Source organism: Schistocerca piceifrons, chromosome 4 (genome assembly GCF_021461385.2).
Source record: "Schistocerca piceifrons isolate TAMUIC-IGC-003096 chromosome 4, iqSchPice1.1, whole genome shotgun sequence".
Lineage (NCBI taxonomy): Eukaryota > Metazoa > Arthropoda > Insecta > Orthoptera > Acrididae > Schistocerca > Schistocerca piceifrons.
In genome coordinates, this window is record NC_060141.1 from 439943271 (window position 1) to 439966202 (window position 22932).

At 41.9% G+C, this 22932-nt stretch overlaps 1 protein-coding gene across 1 annotated transcript in view; it reads left to right on the forward strand.

Moving 5' to 3' along the window:
- LOC124795902 (nephrin-like) overlaps positions 1-22932 on the forward strand; it is a 349584-nt gene that overhangs the window by 191863 nt on the left and 134789 nt on the right. Inside the window, exons 5-7 of the mRNA XM_047259981.1 lie at positions 5274-5418; positions 13351-13481; positions 18209-18371. Coding sequence (XP_047115937.1) covers positions 5274-5418; positions 13351-13481; positions 18209-18371 — 439 coding nt within the window. The remainder of the gene's footprint in view (positions 1-5273; positions 5419-13350; positions 13482-18208; positions 18372-22932) is intronic.

A 22932-nucleotide genomic window follows, 5' to 3' on the forward strand; every position in this document is an offset into this window, starting at 1 on the left:
GGAACTCTATTACCTAGGCAGCCAAATAACCAATGACGGACGGAACAAGGAGGATATCAAAAGCTGAATAACACTGGCAAACAGGAGCATTATTGATGGCCAAGAGAAGTCTACTAGTTTCAAACATAGGCCTTAATTTGAAGAAGAAACTTCATTGAATGTACGTTTGGAGCACAGCATTGCATGTTAGTGAAATATGGACTGTAGAAGAAACCGGAAGAAAGAGAATCGATAAATGGTTCAAATGGCTCTGAGCACTATGGGACTTAACATCTGAGGTCATCAGTCCCCTAGTACTTTGAATTACTTAAACCTAACTAACCTAATGACATCACTCACATCCATGCCCGAAGCAGGATTCGAACCTGCGACCGTAGCAGTCGCGCGGTTCCGGACTGAAGCACCTAGAACCGCTTGGTCACCGCGGCCTGCGATAATCGGTACATTTGAGATGTAGTGCTACAGACGAATTTTGAAAATTAGGTGGACTGGTAATATAATGAATGAGGAGGGTTTGAGCAGAATCGGAGAGGAAGGGATTATGTGGAAAACACTGACAGGAGAAACGGACATCTAAGGCACTGCAATCATGGACTGTGCGGCTGATCGCGGCGGAGGTTTTAGACCTCCCTCGGGCATGGGTGTGTGTATTTGTCCTTAGGATAATTTAGGTTAAGCAGTGTGTAAGCTTACGGACTAATTACTTTAACAGTTATGTCCCATAAGATTTCACACACAGTTGAACAGTTGAGAAAGGGACAGGATGAAAGAATGTCTATTAAGATATCAGGGAATAACTTCCTATGGTATTTCAGGGAGCTGTCGAGTGAAAAATCTGTAGAGGGAGACAGACTGGGTGTAATACATCCAGCGAACAACTGACGTAGGCTGCATGTGCTACTCTGAGATGAAGAGACTGGCACAGGAGAGGAATTGTTGTCGGACTGCATCACACCTGTCGGAACACTGATGACTAAAAAATAAAAATCATTTCAAACACTTAGAAATTACGTCTAGCCTGTGAAGCCACACACAAAGAAACTGATTCCACAAGGCGTTTTTGGTGTGAACGCGGTCTAATATTCTCTTAGTGAAATATGTAGTTGATATCCCGTCCGTAATAAAAGGATTTACCATTCCTGGCTCACAGTGTTGAGTAATCTGCTTCTGCATTTTTCCCAAAAACAAGGTATACGTTGAAATTTTAATCAACAAATTTCACTAGCATGGTGATACTGCAGTGTCAGTTTAATAGAGTTCGGCCAGTATGCTCATAGTATAATAATTTTGATCTGACATTTTTTATTTATTCGTTTATTTTAAGTCTGAATGGGATGATGCTTCCCGCTACCAATTCCTCTCCTGTACCAATCTCTTCATCTCAGAGTAACCCTTGCAACCTTCATCCTCAATTATTCGACGCATGTATTCCAGTCTCTGCCTTCCTCTACAGTTTTCACAACTCTACCTCTCCCTCTAGTGCTGCTAGTACCACGGAGGTTATTCCGTGATACCTTAGCAGATGACCTACCATCCTGCCTTTCTTCATATCAGTGTTTTCCATATATTCCTTTCATTACCGATTCTGCAGATAACCTTCTCATTCCTTACCTTACAGTCCAACTAATTTCAACAGTCGTCTGTAGCATCACATCTAAAATGCTTCGATTCTCTTCTTTACTGGTTTCCATCAGTACATATTTCACTACCACACAGTGCTGTGCTCCAAACATACATTCCCAGGAAATTTGTACCTCAAATTAAGGCTTAAGTTTGATACTAGTAGACTTCTCTTTCCCATATCATGCGCGGGTGCCTAGGTAGTAGAATTTTTTAATTTCATCTACTTCGTAATTAACAATTACGATTTTATCTTTTTCCATGTCGCCTTTCATTAGTTTCATCTTTCTTCGATATATTCTAAATCCATATTCTGTACTCATTAGATTGTTCATTCCATCCAGCATATCATGTAATTATTCTTCAATTTCACTGAGAATAGCAATATCATCAGCGAGTCGTATCATTGATATCCTTTCACCTTCAATTTTAATTCCACTTCTGAACCTCTCTTTTATTACCGTCATTGTTTCGTCGATGTACAAATTACCAGTAGAGGCGAAAGAATACGTCCGAGGCTTACACCCTTTTAATATGAGCTCTTCGTTTTCGGTCTGGCACCCTTATTTCATCCCTCTTGGCAACTGTAAATGTTGTATATTTTCCACCTCTCTCTCTAGAGCTTACCCCTATTTCTTCAGAATTTCGATCATGTTCCACCCTTTCACATCGTCGAACGCTTCTTCCAGGTCAACAGATCCTACGAATATGTCTTGATTTTTCTTTACAGTTGCTGCCATTATCAAATGCAATTACAGAATTGCCTCTGAGACGCCTTTGCCTATCCTGAAGCCAAACAGATGGTCATGTAACACAGTCTTAATGTCTTTTCAATTTTTCTGTACTTATTCTTATCAGAAACTTGGATGCATGAGAGGTCAAGCTGATAGTACGATAAATCTCGCACTGCTGAGTTCTTGCGGTCTTTGAAATTGTATGATGATAGACAGATGGTATATCCAGACTCATACATTCTACACACCAACATGCCACTTCCCCACGATTTTAGAGATTGTGATGGAATGATATCTATCTCTTCTTCCTTATCTTATCTTAAGCCTTCTAAAGTTCTTCTAAATTATGTTTTTAATATTGTATCCCTTATCTCTTCAATATCTGCTCTCTCTTCTGCAATTAATAGTCGAATTCTCATTGCACTCTTAATGCGTTTTTAATTTCGCGGTATATTGTTTTCACTTTTCTGCGTGCTGAGTCAGCCCTCCCAAAACAATCATTTCTTTTTAGATTTCTTCACATTTTTCGTGCAGCCTTTTCTCATTAGCTTCGCAGCACTTGCTATTTATTTCCTTCGTAAATGATTTGTATTTTCTGTATTCCTGAATTTCACTGAATATTTTTATGGTTCCTAGTTTCATCGATCATCTGAAGTATTTTATCCGTTATCCAATGTTTCTCCGCAGTTACCTTCTTTGTACCTATGTTCTTCTTTCCAGCATTTTCGATTGCCCGACTTAGAGATGTTCATTTCTCTTGAACTGAATTGCCTACTGAGCTGTACCATATTCCAGTATCTATAGCCGCAGAGAATTTCAGGAGGATCTAGTCATTCGTTAGTACTTCTTATACCGCTTCTCCGCGCATTCGTTCTTCCTGACTACTCTCTTACATTTCAGCTTACTCTTCAGTACTACTAAATTGTCTGAGTCTATGTCTGCTCATGTGTAATGATGATGATGTTTCGTTTTTAGGGCGCTCAACTGCGCGGTCATCAGCGCCCGTATAAATTCCAATTTTCTACACAATCCAATTTTTCGCGCAATCCAATTGTGGCACTGTCACGAATGATGATGATGATGAAATAATGAGGACAACACCAACACCCAGTACCCGGGCAGTGATAATCCCCAACGCGGCCCGGAATCGAACCGGGGATCCCGTGATCCAGAGGTAGCAACGCTAGCAACTAGACCACGAGCTTCAGACGCTCGTGGATAAACCTTACAATCCAGTGCCTGATTTCGGAATTTGTGGGAGACCTTTTACACGTACACCTCCTCCAGCAGGCGCTTGATTCAGGCAACCATGAATACTGTTCGTCCACAACGATGGCTGGAATTTGCTCGCCACTACCGCAACTGGACGTTCATTGAATGACCAAGGAGGTCTTTCAGGACGAATAAAGTTTTACGCTCCACCGCGTGAAAGGTCTGAAAGCAAAGAGATCCATGATGGAGGACAGAGTGTTATATTTTCTTGGAGTTCCCTGTGTTATCTCGTCTGGAAGGCACAATGGATCAACACAAATACGTATCTGCTCTTGGGGATCACAACAATCCCTACACGCAGTTTATTTTTGCTCGGCACGATGGTATCTTCCAGAAGGACATTGGAACGCGTCACACGGCTTGCAGCGTACGTGCGTAGTTCGCAGAACCCTAGGAGGTGTTTGCCTTTCTCCCCCTGGCCACCAAACTCCTCGAGTTTAAACGCAGTCGAGAGTCTGTGGGACCACTCGCAGCCAGAAGATATAGAAGTAAGGCTGAGTTTCTTAGAGGATTTGTTAAATATATATGACCAGTTTTGGTAAACATTTTTGGAATACAGTGATCATTAAATTATTATATTTTGACTAAAGTTCAGTCTTGATCACACCATTTATGTTTCAATGACGTAGGTAACCGGTTTCGGTTATTTTTACATAACCATCATCAGACCCATGGCTCCCTTAGGATGGTAGGCGGAGCTCTCCTCAGCTGCTACGAAGTCAACTGATCAATTGACTTCGTAGTAGCTGAGGAGAGCTCTGCCTACCATCATAAGGGAGCCATGGGTCTGATGACTGTTATGTAAAAATAACCGAAACCGGTTACCTATGTCATTGAAACATAAATGGTGTGATCAAGACTGAACTTTAGTCAAAATATAATATATGATCGGGTTATAAATATCATAGATAATCATTGTTACAACATGTTGCGCCGTCAGGGACCTCAATCGACCTGTTCGCGTCATGACTCCTCAACGGAGAAACCTAGCGCAGCTGGCCACTGCTAAGAAGTCGGCAAGGCTCCACATCCCTATCGGTATCTGGCAGAACTTCATTTACTCTCTTCCTGCACGTCCTGCAGCGCTCCGCACTGCAAAACGTGGCTATTCAGGCTTTCGAATGATGGCCATATTAACGTCACTGGATAGCGGGTATTGAACTTCTATCACAAGGCTGGGGAGAGACGGAAGTCTGGAAAGTATACCCAGTTACAGCGCTCACCCCTGGCACAGAACCGAGCAGCGCCGAATGCAGGCTTCAGAACGAAGAGACGATGAGCGTTACTCTTTTCATCAACAATATCCGTAGTGCAATGCAAATACAAAGATAAATGAAGGTAAGAACTCAAACGATATGCATTTTCCTTGCAACGAGACACGGAATACCATGGAATACTTACATGCAAACACTAAAAGCCAATTTTGGGTTGATTCAGTATATTGTAAAACGGTTGTTTTGCGAGGGGTGTTAAGCGCCAACGATTCATTCTTTTTCTTGCTACTCATATCAACAATGTGTAGAAGAAGTTCGGCTGAGTTTCTTAGTGGATTTATTAAGTACTGATGGTCAGTTTGCATATATCATAGATCAGCGTTGTTTTTAGAACTTGTTGCGACGTCATCAAATGGAGACGTGTCTAGCGCAGGTTTCAGAAGACGGCAACGTGACGACATCGACGGTGACGCTGACGCCGTCTGCAGCCGACCACAAGCGGGTGCTCACCTGCCGCGCCGAGAACCCTCGGATGAACGCCGCCGTACAGGAGGACCTCTGGAGGCTCAACGTCAACTGTGAGTTGCTCCCTGACCCTGGCTCTTACGTACTGAGGCGTCTGTCTGCATTGGGGATAGTCATATTGTTCTTCAAATAAACGAAGTTCCTAAAGTCTACTAATGAACTGTTACGAATAGAGGCGGTGGTATAGGACAACACGACCCTGTATTTATAAAATATTTGCGAGATGATTTCTCAAAGATAATGACCTAGAATCAAGCTGTAATGCTGAATCTGAAACTTATTTTCAGTTTTTCTAACGTTCAACGTACTTCACAAAATAGCTTATAGTATTTTAAAACTTGAAATAATAGAAACACAAATATAAAATAAAATTTCAATCCAGTTCTGTATTTTTACTAGCTTAGCGCCACCTGTTCGGCTGACGTTGACTGTATGGACCACACAGATATTTTTTCTCTTCTCCTTTAATCAAATTTGTATGTTGTTACGCCCATTGCCTACGGGAAATTCTACACACTAGAAAAGACTTAGTGACTCTTTAAATTGCTGATGGCTGCCAGTATTTGCGTAAGTAAAGCTTCCAACGGGTATAATTTAATTTCATACAGCGAGTTAAGACAAGAAAGAGACAAATCGGACTTAAATATGGTGCTTGCCTCAATAATGACATATTTTCGAAAAAATTTTCATCCCCTCAGACTAGAATTTAGAAAAACACTCTGTTTTTTATTTCCAACCAAGAAGTCAAATACAATTTGTGATTGAGTTAGCTTTAAAAGATCTTTGATTATGAATACTTTCATAAAACTATTCCTTTCCTATTTCACCTCGTGGTGGGTTGTTAAAAAAAACGCTTAACGTCTTTCTTTTTTATTTCTAACCGATAAATCAAGTACCAAGTTTTGTAGTTCTAAATTCAAAACCACGGTAACAGCCACATATTTTCTGAAAAACCATTTATTGCTTATTTCACCCCGTTAGGGGTGGAATTTCGTAAAACCAATCTTAGGCGATGTCTACAGTGTAACGTCAACTAAAAGCAAACTCTTTCCGAATAGGCCTCTGAAGACCCTAGCGGTATTGACCGACTGCCGTGTGATCTTCAGCCTATTGGCTTCACTGGATGGGCATATGGGGGGGCATGTGGTCAGCACACCGCTCTCCCGCTTCTAACTCAAGTAGCTCCTCAATTTGCTTCACAAGAGCTGTCTGCACACCGCTTATCAGCCACACTTGGCAAACTGGAAGGTCACTCATCCAGATTCTACGCAAGCTCATCAGCGGTTAACTTCAGTGATCTGCCGGAAATCGATGTTATCATTCCGGCAAGGCCGTTTTTCTGTATAGCATCAACACCCTCGCGAAATTTCAAGTTTCTATCCTTAGCGGTTTGGGTTGGGCGAAGATAGGTCAGTGAATCAACAGGACATTTCCTTTTGGATATAGAGCTAAGCAGCAACATTTAATTTACAGACCTTATCGTTTTTTACTTACTCGTAAAACCTTCATATTTACTGTCCCTTATCTGCACCCAACAATAGTCGGCCATCGTACCTTCACACATACTCACGAAATCTTTGCCAATGCGGTCTTCTAGTTATTCACTATCACGTCCTTGATTTTATGGGGTATAATGAACATGTGAGTATGGACTAATACTAAGTATTTCATACTTTAAAACCTGAACGAAAAAGAGTGACACGATAAGCGTCTGATGCCTAGGCAGCTATAACTATCGAAGCTGCGACAGGAAAGGTATCTCAGATAGTTGGCATCTGTTGCGGCATTTACATAGTTGCCCTCGGTAAACACCTAACTCTTACAGAATACATGAAACAGGCAATTGTGACCTTCTTGAACTGGTAAGACTATTGACGCTGGTTGTAAAAAATCGTAACGGATTACAACCACTGCCCACCGCGACATTCGATGCCGCCTGATGGCGTTGCGGTCACGGGACGCTGTAACGAGAGAATGTAAGGGGAGCAGACACGCGAGATGCATCACCCAAATGAAATTATGGGCTGCAAATGGGTAAATCAATTGAGATAAGGCACTTTGACAAAGGGCAGATTGATACTACGTAGAGCCTGTGGGCGAGTATATTGAAAACGGTGATGCAAGTCAAATGTTCACGTGCTATTGTTTTGAGTATCTAAGGAAGAAGATAGGAGGGAAATGAAACTACCACTAGGTGCTATATGGATGGATGTCCACGACTCTTCACACAAAGTTGGTTTCGGAGGCTTCTCTGCTTCGTAAAGTGGCATTTCTGCGGAAAGAGCACAATGCTGGCGCACACAAGTGTTCCGGAGTACACCGTTCATCGCATATTATCATGGAGCACCCTTATGTAGACATATTTAGACCCAACGACATCGTCAGTTACCATTGCATTGGACAATTGGGATACCATCGGCGATCAACGTAAACGTGATGACTCTTCGAGTGAATGTCATTTTTCCTACACTATTTCATTGGACGTCTCCACAGTCATTGTGAAAGGCCGAAATACTAAATGCCGTTTTCCAAAGCTGTTTCACAGAGGAAGACTTCATTGTAGTTACTTCTCTAGATTGTCGAACAGATGACAAAATGGTAGATATCGAAATAGATGACAGAGGGATAGAAAAACAATTAAAATCGCTCAAAAGAGGAATGGCCGCTGGAACTGATGGGATATCAGTTCGATTTTACACAGACGATCGAGTGAAACCCAGCTAGCGCTATTCGTCCACGGGAATCAGAGGGCCATAGACACGGTTTCCCAGGTAGATGCCGTGTTTCTTGACTTCCGCAAGGCGTTCGATACAGTTCCCCACAGTCGTTTAATGAACAAAGCAAGAGCATAAGGACTATCAGACCAATTGTGCGACTGGGTTGAGGAGTTCCTAGATAACAGAACGCAGCATGTCATTCTCAATGGACAGAGGTCTTCTGAAGTAAGAGTGATTTCAGGTGTGACGCAGGGGAGTGTCGTAGGGCCGTTGCTATTCACAATGCACATAAATGGCCTTGTGGTATATCTAGAGGTTCTAACAATGGAAAATTGTACTGAAATGTAGGAGGATCAGCAATGAATTGACGCATGGTGCAGGGAATGACAATTGTATCTCAATGTAGACAAGTGTAATGTGCTGCAAATACTTAGGAAGAAAGACCTTTTATCATTTAGCTACAATATAGCAGGCCAGCAACTGAAAACAGTTAATTCCATAAATTATCTTGGAGTAGGCATTAGGAGTGATTTAAAATGGAATGACCATATAAAAGTAATCGTCGGTAAAGCAGATGCCAGACTGAGATTCGTAGGAAGAATCCTAAGGAAACGCAGTACGAAAACATAGGAAGTAGGTTACAGTACACTTGTTCGCCAACTGCTTGAATACTGTTCACCTACGTGGGATCCGTACCATATAGGGTTGATATAAGAGACAGAGAAGATCCAACGGAGAGCAGCGCGCTTCGTTACAGGATCATTCAGCAATCGCGAAAGCGTTACGGAGATGGTAGTTAAACTCCAGTGCAACGCTCTGCAAGAGAGACGCTCAATAGCTCGGTACGGGCTTTTCTTGAAGTTTCGAGAACATACCTTCACCGAGGGGTCAAGCAGTATATTGCTCCCCCCTACGTATATCTCGCGAAGATTCCATGAGGATAAAATTAGAGAGATTAGAGCCCACACAGAGGCATACCGACAATCTTTCTTTCCACGAACAATACGAGACTGGAATAGAAGGGAGAACCGATAGAGGTACACAAGGTACCCTCCGCCACACACCGTCAGGTGGCTTGTGGAGTGTGGATGTAGATGTAGATATAGAGGTGGTGAACGGCAGCTCGAAACGTGCAGCGCGCCACGGAAGTTGGCTGGTGGAAGCAGTATTAATGCTATGAGAGACGTTCTCCTGCACTTGCATGGGGCCTGTGTTAGTAATCGAAGATGCGCTGACGGCTGCGAACCACCTGCAACCCTTCATTCGTGACGTCTTCCCCGACGGCTCTGTCATCTTTCAGCAGAATAATTGTCCGTGTCTCAAGAAAAAACCGTGCTACAATGCTTTGAGGGTCATTATAGTAAACTAACGTTGATGTCTCGGCGACGAAATTGGCCTGATGTAAATCCTGTAGAAACAAAGCGGGGCGCTATCGGGCGTTATCACCGCGTACGCTATATAGCGAACCATTATTAGGCGAATTACATGACCTGTCCGTAGTCATCTAATGCTACGTACCTCCACACACCTACCCACAAACTGTCGGATCCATGACCTACAGTGATCCATTCTACAGTGATGTATTTCGTTCCAAAGATGGAGAAACAGACTATTAATCAGGTGGTCGTAATGTTCTGGCTCATCAGTCCAGAGATAGATATTATTACAGATGCTTACTTCAGAGCAAACGATACTAGACATACACATTTTTGAAGAAAATGTTTACAGCACAGCCACGAAGACCTGCTGATAAATAATTAGGTGTTAACTACTGGTTTCGTTCATCCGATGAATTTTTTCTGTCGACTACTCGTGTATACTGCTTTTTACTATTGACAGCAGTGTCACTATATGGCTTATATTTTAACTGTCGCTGCCGTAAGAACGTTGTCATGCAGACTATTGTGAAAAATTTTAAGATACCTGAGGGTGGTCAAATGACCGAAACTGGTAGTAATAGAGATTTATTTATTAGCAGCTCTTGGCACTACTGAAATATGACCCTCTCACATATAAATGAGCAGTGAGGCACCATCTGCTCCAAATATATCATTTTTGTTGAATGTCACAAATTCAGTTAAGGGTTTTCGCGTACTGAGGTCGACCGTTAACATGACACTAACCTTCACCTTTTCGTTCAAACCTTTCTTTGCCATTTGTAATACATCAAGTGATTTTAATGGGTGTAGTATACTTAATTACTTTTTTTCTATGTCTCAGCATAAAACTAGCTTTCAGAGCATTTTAATGCCTACACAGTGTAACTAAAATAACTTTTACGTACTGCTCCACTGATATAAAGCACTCGAGTTTAATTTAAAATCACTTATAAGATTTATTTACAGAGTCAGTATACTCGTGGCGTAGCGTTCTGTGCACATGAAATCTATTATTTGTGCCACAGTTCCTGTCGCCACTGCTTCATCGTTTCCCTCCAAAGCAAAGACAAGCATAGTCTCTAGTCCAAGGTGCCACTTTTTCCCTACTACACAAAAGGAATGGTTCCCTGTCACTTCATGCGTAACCTGTCTGATATCTTCCCAATAATTCTAACCATACAAACTACAATTACAAACATTCAGTAGCTACTAACACAAACCACAGGTAGAGCAAGCGCTGTTGTTCGCCTATATTTTACACAGTTCAGCAACTGGCAGCTCCCATCAACAGATATGTCCGATCAGGACGGCAGACACTAACCATCTATAGTTAGTTTAATTTATCAAATGAACAGCGCTTTTCCTTCTTCTCAATAATCAACTGCATTGTTGTAAAGTTCTCCATTAGTGGATTTAAAGATTGGCTTATATTGCTGTTATTAATTCCAGTTTCCTTTTCTTTTTGGGATCCGCTTTCTCAGTTGATTTCTGGGTTTCCCGATAGGCGTTTATAGACTTTCTTCGCTTCTGATGGAATTCTTAATTCATGGAGACGTCTGCTTTTTCTTTGGACAGCAAATTGTAATCAAACATGTTAACATTTGATTTTTATTATTATTATTATCACTTCTATTGTTACTATTATTACACGATTAATTAATACAAAGATAATTTAGGGCTATCCACAAAGTACATTACGTTTTGGAATTAAAAACAAATAAAGTATTGGATTTTTTAAAATTATATACAGATGAAAGCGACACTTAAATACTACTTTTCTACATAGTTGCCATTTAAATTAAGGCACTTATCGTAGCGATGGACGAGCTTGGAAATTCCTTCGTCGTAAAATTCGGCCGCCTGCGCCTTCAACCACGTGGTTACCTCTTCTTGAAGCTGTGCATCGTCATCAAAACGCTACGTAGCCAACCACTTCTTCGTTGCTGGGAATAAGTGGAAGTCGCTCGGTGCCAGGTCATGACGGTACGGCGGATGAGGAAACAACTCCCACTTAAAAGATTCTAGAACTTCACGAGTGGCAGTTGCCGCGTGGGCCCGGGCGTTGTCGTGAATCAGCAAGATCTTTGAGCCCAACTTTCCCCTGCGCTTGTTTTGTATTGCTCTTCTGAGGTTGTGCAGAGATTTACAATACCTTTGAGAGTTTATTGTAGTGCCTCTTTCCAGGAAATCCACAAAAATCACACCTTTTCTGTCCCAAAAGACAGTCGCCATCACCTTCCTTGCCGACATTATCTACATGCGTTTCTTGCGGTTTTGTGGGGAATTTGTGTGCCCCCACTGCATTGACTGCAATTTTGTCTCGCAGTTCACATGCTTAACCCATGTTTCGTCACCAGTAACGATGCGATCGAGTAATGAGTCGCCTTCTTTCTCGTAAGCGTCCAAAAACGTTAACGCTGCAGCCACTCGCTGATTTTTGTGAATGTCTGTCAAGATTTTTGGTATCCATCTTGCACAAAACTTGTGGTAACCAAGCTTTTCGGTAATGATTTCGTGCAACAAACTTCGTGAAATTTGTGGAAAACTCATAAAGAGTTCCGTTATTGTAAAATTACGGTTTTCACGGACCGCGGCATCGACTTTTTCGACAAGTTCGGCTGTCAATATGCTGGGTCTTCCACTTCGCTCTTCGTCGTGAACCTTAGTTCGGCCATTTCTAAATTTTATGACCCATTGACGCACTCCACCTTCAGTGATTATGTTGTCCCCATACACTTCACAAAGCTGCCGATAGATTTCCAACGGTGTACAGTTTTCTGCAGTCAGAAACCTTATTACAGCACGCACTTCACACTTCGCGGCATTTTCAATTAACGCTGACATTTCAAACTGTCACAGTAACTCAACGGAGTACAGCACGAACCTGTCACTAGCACGGCAGGATGCCGACTGAGCGGCGGAATGCCATGAAACCAAGAGGGCCGCGCTAGCCCCGCCCTTAACGGACACAAACGAAAGCGTAATGTACTTAGTGGATAGCCCTCGTATATATATATATATATATATATATATATATATATATATATATATATATATATATATATATATATATATATATATATTGGTTGGTTTCAGGCAAAACTATTCCTGTACAAACAACCTGTTTATTTTACAGTACCTAAAGCAGATGGTTATAGTAATACGAAAACAGTTACACATTGCCTTTCTAGATTTAGCAAATTATTATGACACGATTCCTGGAGCAACACCTTGGGAATATATTTGTATATATTCTCCCAGTTTTGTTCCACAAATCGTTGACTCTATCACTGTGTTATGGTTTTGCTTGAGATTGCAAGTACTCCTATTCCTTCTATGCAGTTCCCTGCAGAATTTTTCTACGAACAGTCTTCCTGCGTACTTTCCTCACTCAACAGGCCACAGTTTCACCAGAGGCGTTCGCTTCACGGAAAGGCTTCGTGCTAAGCTCCAAGACTGGGCACACGAATGAAAGCAGTATATTAAATCCATCAACATACATCTCGCGAAGTGATCTGAGACATTCGAGCGCTTACGTAGCTACAGTCGATCTTGTGCGCCGTTGGTGGATGGAACAGGAAACAGTAGAAATAACCGTTGTAAATGAAGCAGCCTCGACGTCTTTGTAGAGATTCTTTAGGAACTATGCAGTTGTTTCTCATATACTACTGAATTTCATGTAAATGGTTTAAGCTTGAATCTGAGAATAATTGTGGGACTTTTGCATGTCACTAATAATCAAAAGTTGCTATTATAGTACAGTACAACTCATTCTGTAGAAAAGAGATGATTATGGATTATCCATGAATTAAGTTTCTACTCGTAATTTTCTAAACCCAATTTCAAGATATTTTCTCTTGCACTTTAAATCTTCATTTTATTTTCACAGTCCCTCCTTCAGTGGAACTGCAGTTGGGATCTAAACTCAACGCAGACGACATTAAGGAAGGGGATGATGTCTACTTCGAGTGCAATATTGAGGCAAACCCCAACATCTACAAACTCGTCTGGAAACTGAATGTGAGTATCTGCCATACAAAAAGCGCCAGCTGTCGTTATGGCAAATATTTTTCACGAATCCTTGTTGCCATATAAGACAATTTCATCCTGAAATGTATTCGGCACTCTCATGTCTGTATTCTTACGGATTCTAGGAATCCTATGGAGGTTGAACGTCATATAATTTTATTCAAGTCCACTTTTGAACTGCAATTTCAGTGTTGAGAATGATTAGAGAAGAGATGCAACATTTCGATCAGCCTACTCAGTTCATAGAACGCTACAGCATTAATCTGGCGGATGCCTAAATGCGACTAGCGTAAGGAAAAGATAAAATTGGTAATCTTTTCAGTATTAAGTTTCTTTGTCCGGAGGTATTTGACAAGCTAAACTGAGCATGCCAAAGAAGTAGTGTGAAAATGACAGTTTTAATGTCAATATTTACAATTTTATAAAATACACATTGTTGTGTTATAGACTCTAGGCTGTTTCTTATGCACTTACATGGTATGTTTCCTTCTGTTTCGCTATATCTTACACACTGGTCCCCGCGGCTGCCTTCGTCGGAGGTTCGAGTCCTCCCTTGGGCATGGGTGTCTGTGTGTCGTCCTTAGCGTAAGTTAGTTTAAGTTAGATTAAATAGTGTGTAATCTTAGGGACCGATGACCTCATTCGTTTGATCCCATATGACCTTACCACATATTTCCAAATTACACACTGTTCTTAAACAACAGAAGAATTTGGTCTCATATTTTTCTGTCTTTTTCCATGAAGTTACGTACGTGATCCAGCGCAAAGGGCTTCCTAATGTCATAATAACTGTGCCCAGAATAAAGTTTCATAGACCTTCTATGTCAGATGTACAAACCGTAGACAATATTTTTCTTTCAAGTACCTCCTCAGTTCTCTCCACGATACAGAGTAGGCTCCATTCCTGACTTACTTTTGAGGAAAATCTTTAAATATTACTAAGAATCAAATACAGGACCATGCTGCAACATTCCGACGACTTTTCGTCTAACCTATGGAGTAAAAACCTACATGGATTACTTACTAGAAACCTGTTTTGAAACTTTGTGTCTGAGAAAAATGTCACCTTATTTCGCTCCCCCTTAACTTCGTAACAAGACCACAAGAATCTTCCACATTAAAACGTAACACAGTCGGGAAAGCGAAGTACAGTAACAGGTGAATATATCACACTTACCATACACGTTATTTGTCACCTACGAATTGCTACTCTTTCACGTCTTTGTAACAATGCTTCTTCCACGAACCCCAGTTCGTGCGAGGTGTGTGCTCCAGGCCTTTTCGATGCACGCTAAACATCTAGGCGACGTAATTGCTGCACTGCTGACGAAGGAAATGTTTATCAGTGAACCAGGGCCATTTCCATGCAATGCCATATTTCTTTGTTTCTTCATTCTCTGCTTTAAGGAGTAAAGCGGGCAGCATGAGATCCGACACATAAATGGCAGATATTTTCATCTAACTGGTAGTGGGTCAGACGGATTACCAACTGAAAATAAATGGGAGAAGATTATCAGTACTGGTATTTGTGTTACTAGGGAAACCTCCTGATAATCTTGATCGGAATCAGATCATCGTCCCAGACAAAAGAAAAAAAAATCTGTTTTGAGATGTACATATGTTTATTTGAAATGGCACTGACGCTAGCCTCTACTAGTAATGTAGATTCCCAAATCAACAACCGCTGTGGATAAAAATTATTTTATGTTCGTTGGTAGTCCAAGACTGCAGATCCAACCTTAAGTCAGCTGCGGGAGACCAGCTAGTGTTTCAGAGAAATGTAGGGTCACTCTAGGCGATACTAACCCTACGACTTACAAGATAGGAAGTACGACGGTGGAAAGTATCGAGCCGGTATCATATCGATGCTTTACACCGCATCTATCCGGGAACAAATTGTCATATTAAATGTGGGCAAAATTATAATGATGCTCCAAATTAACCTGCTTTGCATGGCTTTTTTTATTGACATCATCAGGTTACCTTCCCTTAGGAACGTGGGTGCACTCAGCGACTGTGATATGATGTTATATATGATGTTATATATCTATATAACTCTAATATATCATTTACCTAATCACACATCGGGCGTGGTGATCTAGCTTTAAAGCGCATGCGTGGATACCGGGAGTTCGCGGTATCGAATCCAGGTCGGACTACGGAAATTTTCATTATACATTATACATTATAGCTTTCGACTCTCAACGACGTGAAGATTCGTGAGGAACAAAAGGTAGCTCGGATTCCATGTTGAGCTGTATGTCCAATTTCCCCAGTTGTGCAACTGGGCTACGTTAGGGAGACGCAAGGCGGCAAAGTGGCGTCCAGTTATAAGACTTGCACCCGGCCATTGACCCATATGCAGTTATTATCTAATAACTTCAGACAAAATTTTGCTTTGCTGTCGACGTCTTTTGCTTCACACACTGTCGTGGAATCCAACTGCTGTATAGAGGAAAAATTGATAATTATACATCACTTCAGTCATAGGGTAAAGATGTGTTTGCCTGAAGACCATAGTGCTTTACTAGCGATTACGATATTGTAGGTGTCACACTGTTACCATTCGCTTAAATTTTATCTGACTTATCATCCAGTTACAGGAGGGCCATTATAAACATGTTTTCGAACCACAGCGCATCAAGGTATTATTGACATTAGGAGATACTTTTGTAACTAAATGTCACGAGTACTTTCAGAAGAGCTCTAAAAAGTTCTTCTATTCGTTAATGGAGATCTGCACTAGCAACTAACGGTACACCATCACTTACGTAGTAATTGTTCACTTAGGATTCATCACCTCTTATTCCTTCTTTTTTTCAGGTTAGGAAACTGGAAACTTCCTCTACGGGCGCAGGAAATCGAGATGGTGATATGTAATCTCCCCTGTTACCTAATTTCATTTTGTGCTAGACTAATGACGTCTCAGCGGAGTGTTGTTTTCCACAGTAGTAATGAATATTTTGATAATGTCTTGTGTCTGAGAGTCTTACAATATTTGTGTTGTTTTGTCCAATTCCAAATTAGCACCCTATACATACACTACTAGAGTAGCATGGAGAGCTGCATCAAACCAGTCTCAGGACTGAAGACCACAACAACAACAACAACAACATACACTACGTGATCAAAAGTATGCGGACACATGGCTGAAAATGACTTAAAAGTTCGTAGCACCCTCATCTGTATTGCTGGAATTCAATATGGTGTTGGCCCACAAGTAACCTTGATGACAGCTTTCGCTCTCGCAGGCATACGTGTAATCAGATGCCAGACCGTTTCTTGGGGAAGGCAGCTCATTCCTCACTGAGTGCTGCACTGAGGAGAGGTATCGTGTCGGTCGGTGAGGCCTAGCACGAAGTCGGCATTCCGAAACATCCCAAAAGTTTTCTATAGGATTGAGATTAGGACTCTGTGCAGGCCAATCCATTACTGGGATGTTATTCTAGTGTAGTCACTCCGCCATTGGCCGTGCATTGAGAACAGATGTCCGATCGTGTTGAAAGATGCAATCGCCATCCCCGAATTGCTCTTCAACAGTGGGAAGCAAGAAGGTGCTTAAAACATCTATATTCGCCTTTGCTGTGATAGTGCCACGCAAAACAACAAGGGGTGCATGCCCCTCCAAGAAAAACACGACCACACCATAACACCACGACCTCCGAATTTCACTGTTGGCACTACACACGCTGGCAGATGACGTTCACCGGGCATTCGCCATACCCACACCATGGCATCGGATCACCACATTGTGTACCGTGATTCGTCACTCCACACAACGTGTTTCAACTGTTCACTCATCCATTGCTTATTGTCTTTACACCAAGCGAGGCGTCGTTTGGCATTTACCGGCGTGATGTGAGGCTTACAAACAGCTGGTCGACCAAGTTTTCTCACCTCCCGCCCAACTGTCATATTACTTACAGTGGATCCTTATACAGTTTGGAATTCCTGTGTGATGGTCTGAATAGATGTCTGCCTATTACAAGTTACGACATTCTTCAAATGTCGGCGGTCTCTGTCAGTCAACAGACGAGGTCGGCCGGTACGCTTTTGTGCCGTACGTGTCCCATCACGTTTCCAATTCACTATCACATCGGAAACAGTGGACCTAGGAGTGTGGAAATCTCGCGTAGAGAGATATGACACTAGTGACACACAGTCCCCTAAGCACGTTCAGAGTTCGTGAGTCCCACGGAGGGCCCAATTCTGCTCTGTCAGGATGTCTAATGGGTACTGAGGTTGCTGATTTGAAGTACCTGGATGTAGGTGGCAGCACGATGAATCTATGACAAACGTATGTTTTTGGGAGTGTCCGGATACTTTTGATCAAAAAATGGTTCAAATGGCTCTGAGCACTATGCGACTTAACTGCTGAGGTCATCAGTCGCCTAGAACTTAGAACTAATTAAACCTAACTAACCTAAGGACATCACACACATCCATTCCCGTGGCAGGATTCGAACCTGCGACCGTAGCGGTCACGCGGTTCCAGACTGAAGCGCCTTTAACCGCACGGCCACTCCGGCCGGCACTTTTGATCACATAGTGTATATATACATTATTTGAAACGTATTAACCACCCTTACCCTCTCAAGTAACATACACATGGCTGTAGGACTGAAACAGACGAAAAAGAAAAGTACATTAGGAAATTCTATGGTATTCACCAATGACGACTTTTCTTGGAATGTGATAGAAACCCCTTTGTTTCGCAGGGTCAGCTGTTGGCGGATGGCGCTCGCACGAGAGTGTGGGTGGTCAACCACAGTCTGGTGCTGCAAAACGTCGACAGGCGGCGACACGCCGGCAACTACACGTGCGTCGCGTCCAACGTCGAAGGCGATGGCGTCAGCAACACCTTCCACCTCAGAATCAAGTGTGAGTTCCCTAGCAGTACGACAACATATTTTCAGATGGGCAATATCTTCATGTTGGCAAAGGCAAACGCGGAAGGATGCGTCTCTAAGCTAATTCGAAAACTATTTCAGATCTGAACAGTTTAAAATGTTTTTTTTTTTTTTTTTTTTTTTTTATAGAGTAGAAAAAATATTGGTTATTTTGAGGAAACTATGGGTGAGAATGTAACAATTCCTTTTCCAACGAAGGTTGGTATAGACAGGTGCGAATGATAAACAACCATCATTTCGTAAGTCATGCTTGCAAATTACAATAACTTACATAAGGACGGAAATACTGTTCGAAGCCGACTTCGGAGGTACAGAAAAATGTAAGAACGCGCAAGATCATATTGACGCTACGAGTTCACGTAGAAGATTGAAGGAAATACAACTCCTGTTTCTAGAATTTGTAGGTCGGGAGAAACCTATTGAGAAGGTTGACTGGAACAATCTCTTTGAATTTTTTGTGGTATCAGAGGTAAGATACAGGGAGCGAAAGGTTGTACAGAGTCGAAGGACACGAAAAGGAAACAGTTGCAGAGGAGGAAGTAGACTTAACGTTAGTCCCCCTCTCTGTGCACTGAGCGAGCATAAAGGTCGCCAAACAGAAATTAGGAACGGAAATTAAAGTACAGGTTAGTTCTTGAAATTCTGTTTCAGTCAGAGAACACAAAAAACATGCAAGTTAAGTTCCAAGTAATGGACAATATCTTAAAAAGAGATTATCAGAGGAATAGAAACAAAAACAAAGTGTAGAGTATGCAGATTCGTCGAATTAAGGCAGCTGATGGTGATAGAATTAGATTAGGAAATGAGACACTAAAAGTAGTCCATGGGTTTCGCTAACTGGACAGCCAAATAACTAACGCTAGCCAAATTAGAGAGGATATAAAGCGCAGACCGACAACAGCCACTAAAGCGTTACTCAAAACTAAAAATTAATTAACAATTTAAATGTTGGGAAGTCCTTTCACAAGGTATTTGGGAGTGTAGCCTCGTACAGAAGCCTAACAGGACAAGAACCAGTTCACACAACAACAAAACACAAGACTTTGAGGTGTGGTTCTACAGTAAAAGTTGAAAATTAGATGGACAGATCGAATAACTAAAGATACTATACTGAATCGAATTGTGAAAGAATTATATTTGGGACATAACATAGACTCTGTGCGGGCCAGTCCATTATAGAGATGTTATTGTCGTGTAGCCACTCTGCCATAGGCCGTGCATTATGAACAGGTGCTCGATCGTGTTGAAAGATGCAATCGCCATCCCCGAATCGCTCTTCAACAGTGGGAAGCAAGAAGGTGCTTAAAACATCAATGTAATCCTTTGCTGCGATAGTGCCACGCAAAAATACAAGGAATGCAAGTCCCCTCCATGAAAAACACGACCTCACCAAAAATCACCACCTCCGAATTTTACTGTTGGCACTACACACGCTAGCAGATGACGTTCACCGGGCATTCGCCATAGCTACACAATTTTTGTACTTTCAACATTGCAGCCCAGTCAGCAAGCGTGATAATCTATTCTATATGAAACCATCGGCCTCGGTTGCGGTAATGAAATCAACGTTTAACTAGGTATCAGCCCAAATAATTGAGCCTTCTTCAGAAGATATACGTGAATTTATAATTTGTCCAGCCTGGATAGGCGTAGTCACATTTTAAAAATGCGGTAAATGAGTACTAAGTCAACACCAAGACTTAATTTAAGCTCTGGCGTGCGCCTCGACTCCATGGACGCCGTGTGGAGGGCCTCGGGAGGTCACGTGCAGCTAAGTAGGACTAGATAACGCGCTGCAAATCAACATGGCGGGGAATATTGCACATGTCTGAGACCATGACTGTCAAAGATAAAAGACCAACGTAGTTATATCTTGCAACGTATAACTTATAGAAACGTCGAGAATCTTAAACATAAAGTCTCTGCACCAGGTTTCGACTAAAATGTAACAAACTATGCATAGATCTATATACGTTCGAACACTCTGCCCCGACTTCCACACTATTAGAATATATCGGCCCCTTCACATCGAATGCTGCGAAACGCACCCATCGTTATTAATGAAAGATGACATAGGACATAAAACAGCGAAACTGTAGTATGTAAACGCCATAATGCAATAATCTCGGTTGACCTGTACACAGATGGTCGAGCAGGTATATATCAGTCGATGTGGATATATTTCTTATTGGTGACCAGCACTGAATGAAAAATATTATCAAGATTAATTTTTATCTTATTACTAAAATTAAGTGAACGAACAACGCCACTTCATCGCCATGTAACAGCAAATGACCAGCATCGGTCAAATTATGTTTTACGTGTAAAAAATATGGTAATTGCGTGAACGGACGTGCAACTCAATTTCACAGTCCTTATACTCTATCTACAACATTTTTAAAATGTGACTACGCCTATTCAGGCTGTCTTAGTTTTATTTCTAGACCATGCCCTCTTACAAGGGGAAGGCCTCAGACACGGCCAACCGATTCGGCTCAAATTTGGCAGGTCGCTTGCGTACAACCTAAAACGGACTCTAAGATATTTTGAGTCAACAGCCCCGCAATTTTGAGAAAATCGCCCCTAAAGGTTATGACGACCAATCGACTCAAAATTGGAGGGATCGATAGATAATTGTAAATAGAGCATTTTTCATCATCAGATATGGAGTCCGCAAACACAAACTCTTCCAGAAATTGAGGTAAGAAACTTTTGCAACTGCCGCTTTTGTACCCACATGGTAAACACATCTCGCCGCCATCATCGATAGAGCAACGGCCAAGGTGACTGGCTGGGTATCGGGGAATCCGGGTTCGAATCCCGAAACCCATCTGATGTTATTCATTTCATTTGTGTATTTCTTATTTTCAATATCTCAATTGATAGGGATAGGAGGGTTAATAAGGTACGTAATTCAGTAAGGAATGATAAGGTAGGCAAACTAATTTCCCAAACGCCGTAAGTTGCTAAAGTATTAAAGTTTTAAGCCTTGTCACATGAAAACAACTGCGAGTAAGAGTGCTTCGAATTCTCACGAGGGAACACAGATAGCCAACAGCGCGACGCTTGTTTACAGCGAGGCACGGGACAGAATGCACGCGGGGAGAGTTATGTTGTCCCGGATGCCTGGAAGAGTGAAGGTGTCCAGCACGAGGCTTATAGAAGTCAATCGAAAAGATTTGTTTTTTTCCTTCATTAGGCTGCCGCGAACCTCGCGGATACATGTAGTGATTTTTCCGTCGTTAATGCACCAAATGAAATACGTTTTTATGAATGAATACAGTGTTCTTCCGTAAGTAACATATGACGAGTACTGTATCCAGTTTGTAGTAATTAGCTCGTCTGTTTATGACGTAGTAACTAGTTATTGTTTGCTGTGTCATATCTTCCACGTGCATAATCTGAATAATGGAGGGTGTACACCCTTCGACTAGCGCTATAATATATAGTTGGGAGCCTGTCACAGACGATGGCAAGCGGGAAGTTACCGACGCTGTGTTTTGGTTTGTAAAAGTGTTGCAAGACAGATGCATTATCAATGCACTACCGGAAGCAGGCAGTTCTGTTTCCCGGCGTTCCAGGTTGATAGGAGCGGCAGTTGTAAAAGATTCTTACCGCCATTTCTGGAAACGTATGCGTTTTTGGACCCCATACCTGATGATGAAAAATGCTCTATTTACAATTATTTATCGATCCCGCCAATTTTTAGTCGATTGCTCGTCATAATCTTTAGGGGCGATTTTCTCAAAAACGCGGGGGTGTTGACCCAAAATATGTTAGATTCCTTCGTTTTAGGTTGTACACAATCGACCTGCCATATTTGAGCAGAATCGGTTGGCCGTGTCTGAGGCCTTCCCCTTGTTAGACAAATTATAGATTCAGGTGTATCTTCTGAAGAAGTCTCAGTTATTTGGGCTGAAACGTAGGTAAAGGTTGGTTTCATTACCGCAGTCGAGGCTGATAGTTTCTTATATATACCTACACCATGCCATCGGATCGCCACATTGTGTACCGTGATTCGTCATTCCACAAAACGTTTATCCACTGTTCAATCGTAGTTACTATTTAGGAACTAACTGCAGATGAAATTTAAGGGTTCGTGGTCGATCACAAATTTACGATACCCCTTAACTCGTACACTATACTGATACCGCTGTAGAAGTGCTTTAACGAATACATCACACTGCGAGCTATAATTTGGGTAAAAACACTCACACCATAAAGTCAACGGGCGGTGTTCTGGTCTCGGAGACATCCCTTGTCGCTTCCACATGTACTGCTTATTGCTACATATAAGGGGCAGTCAAATGAAAACCGAACACGCAACACAATGGGACCATAGAATGGTGTAACTGAAGCAAATGTCCACGAATGTCTTTCTTCAGGTCGCCATAGATGCGAAAGTAACTCGGTGAAAGTTCCGAGATGTACGGAATATGCTACAGCGTCTCTCAATGACATCACTGAAGCGTAGCTTTCGTTCGAATGGCAGTCTGACGGTGGACATTATCATGCAATAGCAAGTTTCCGTC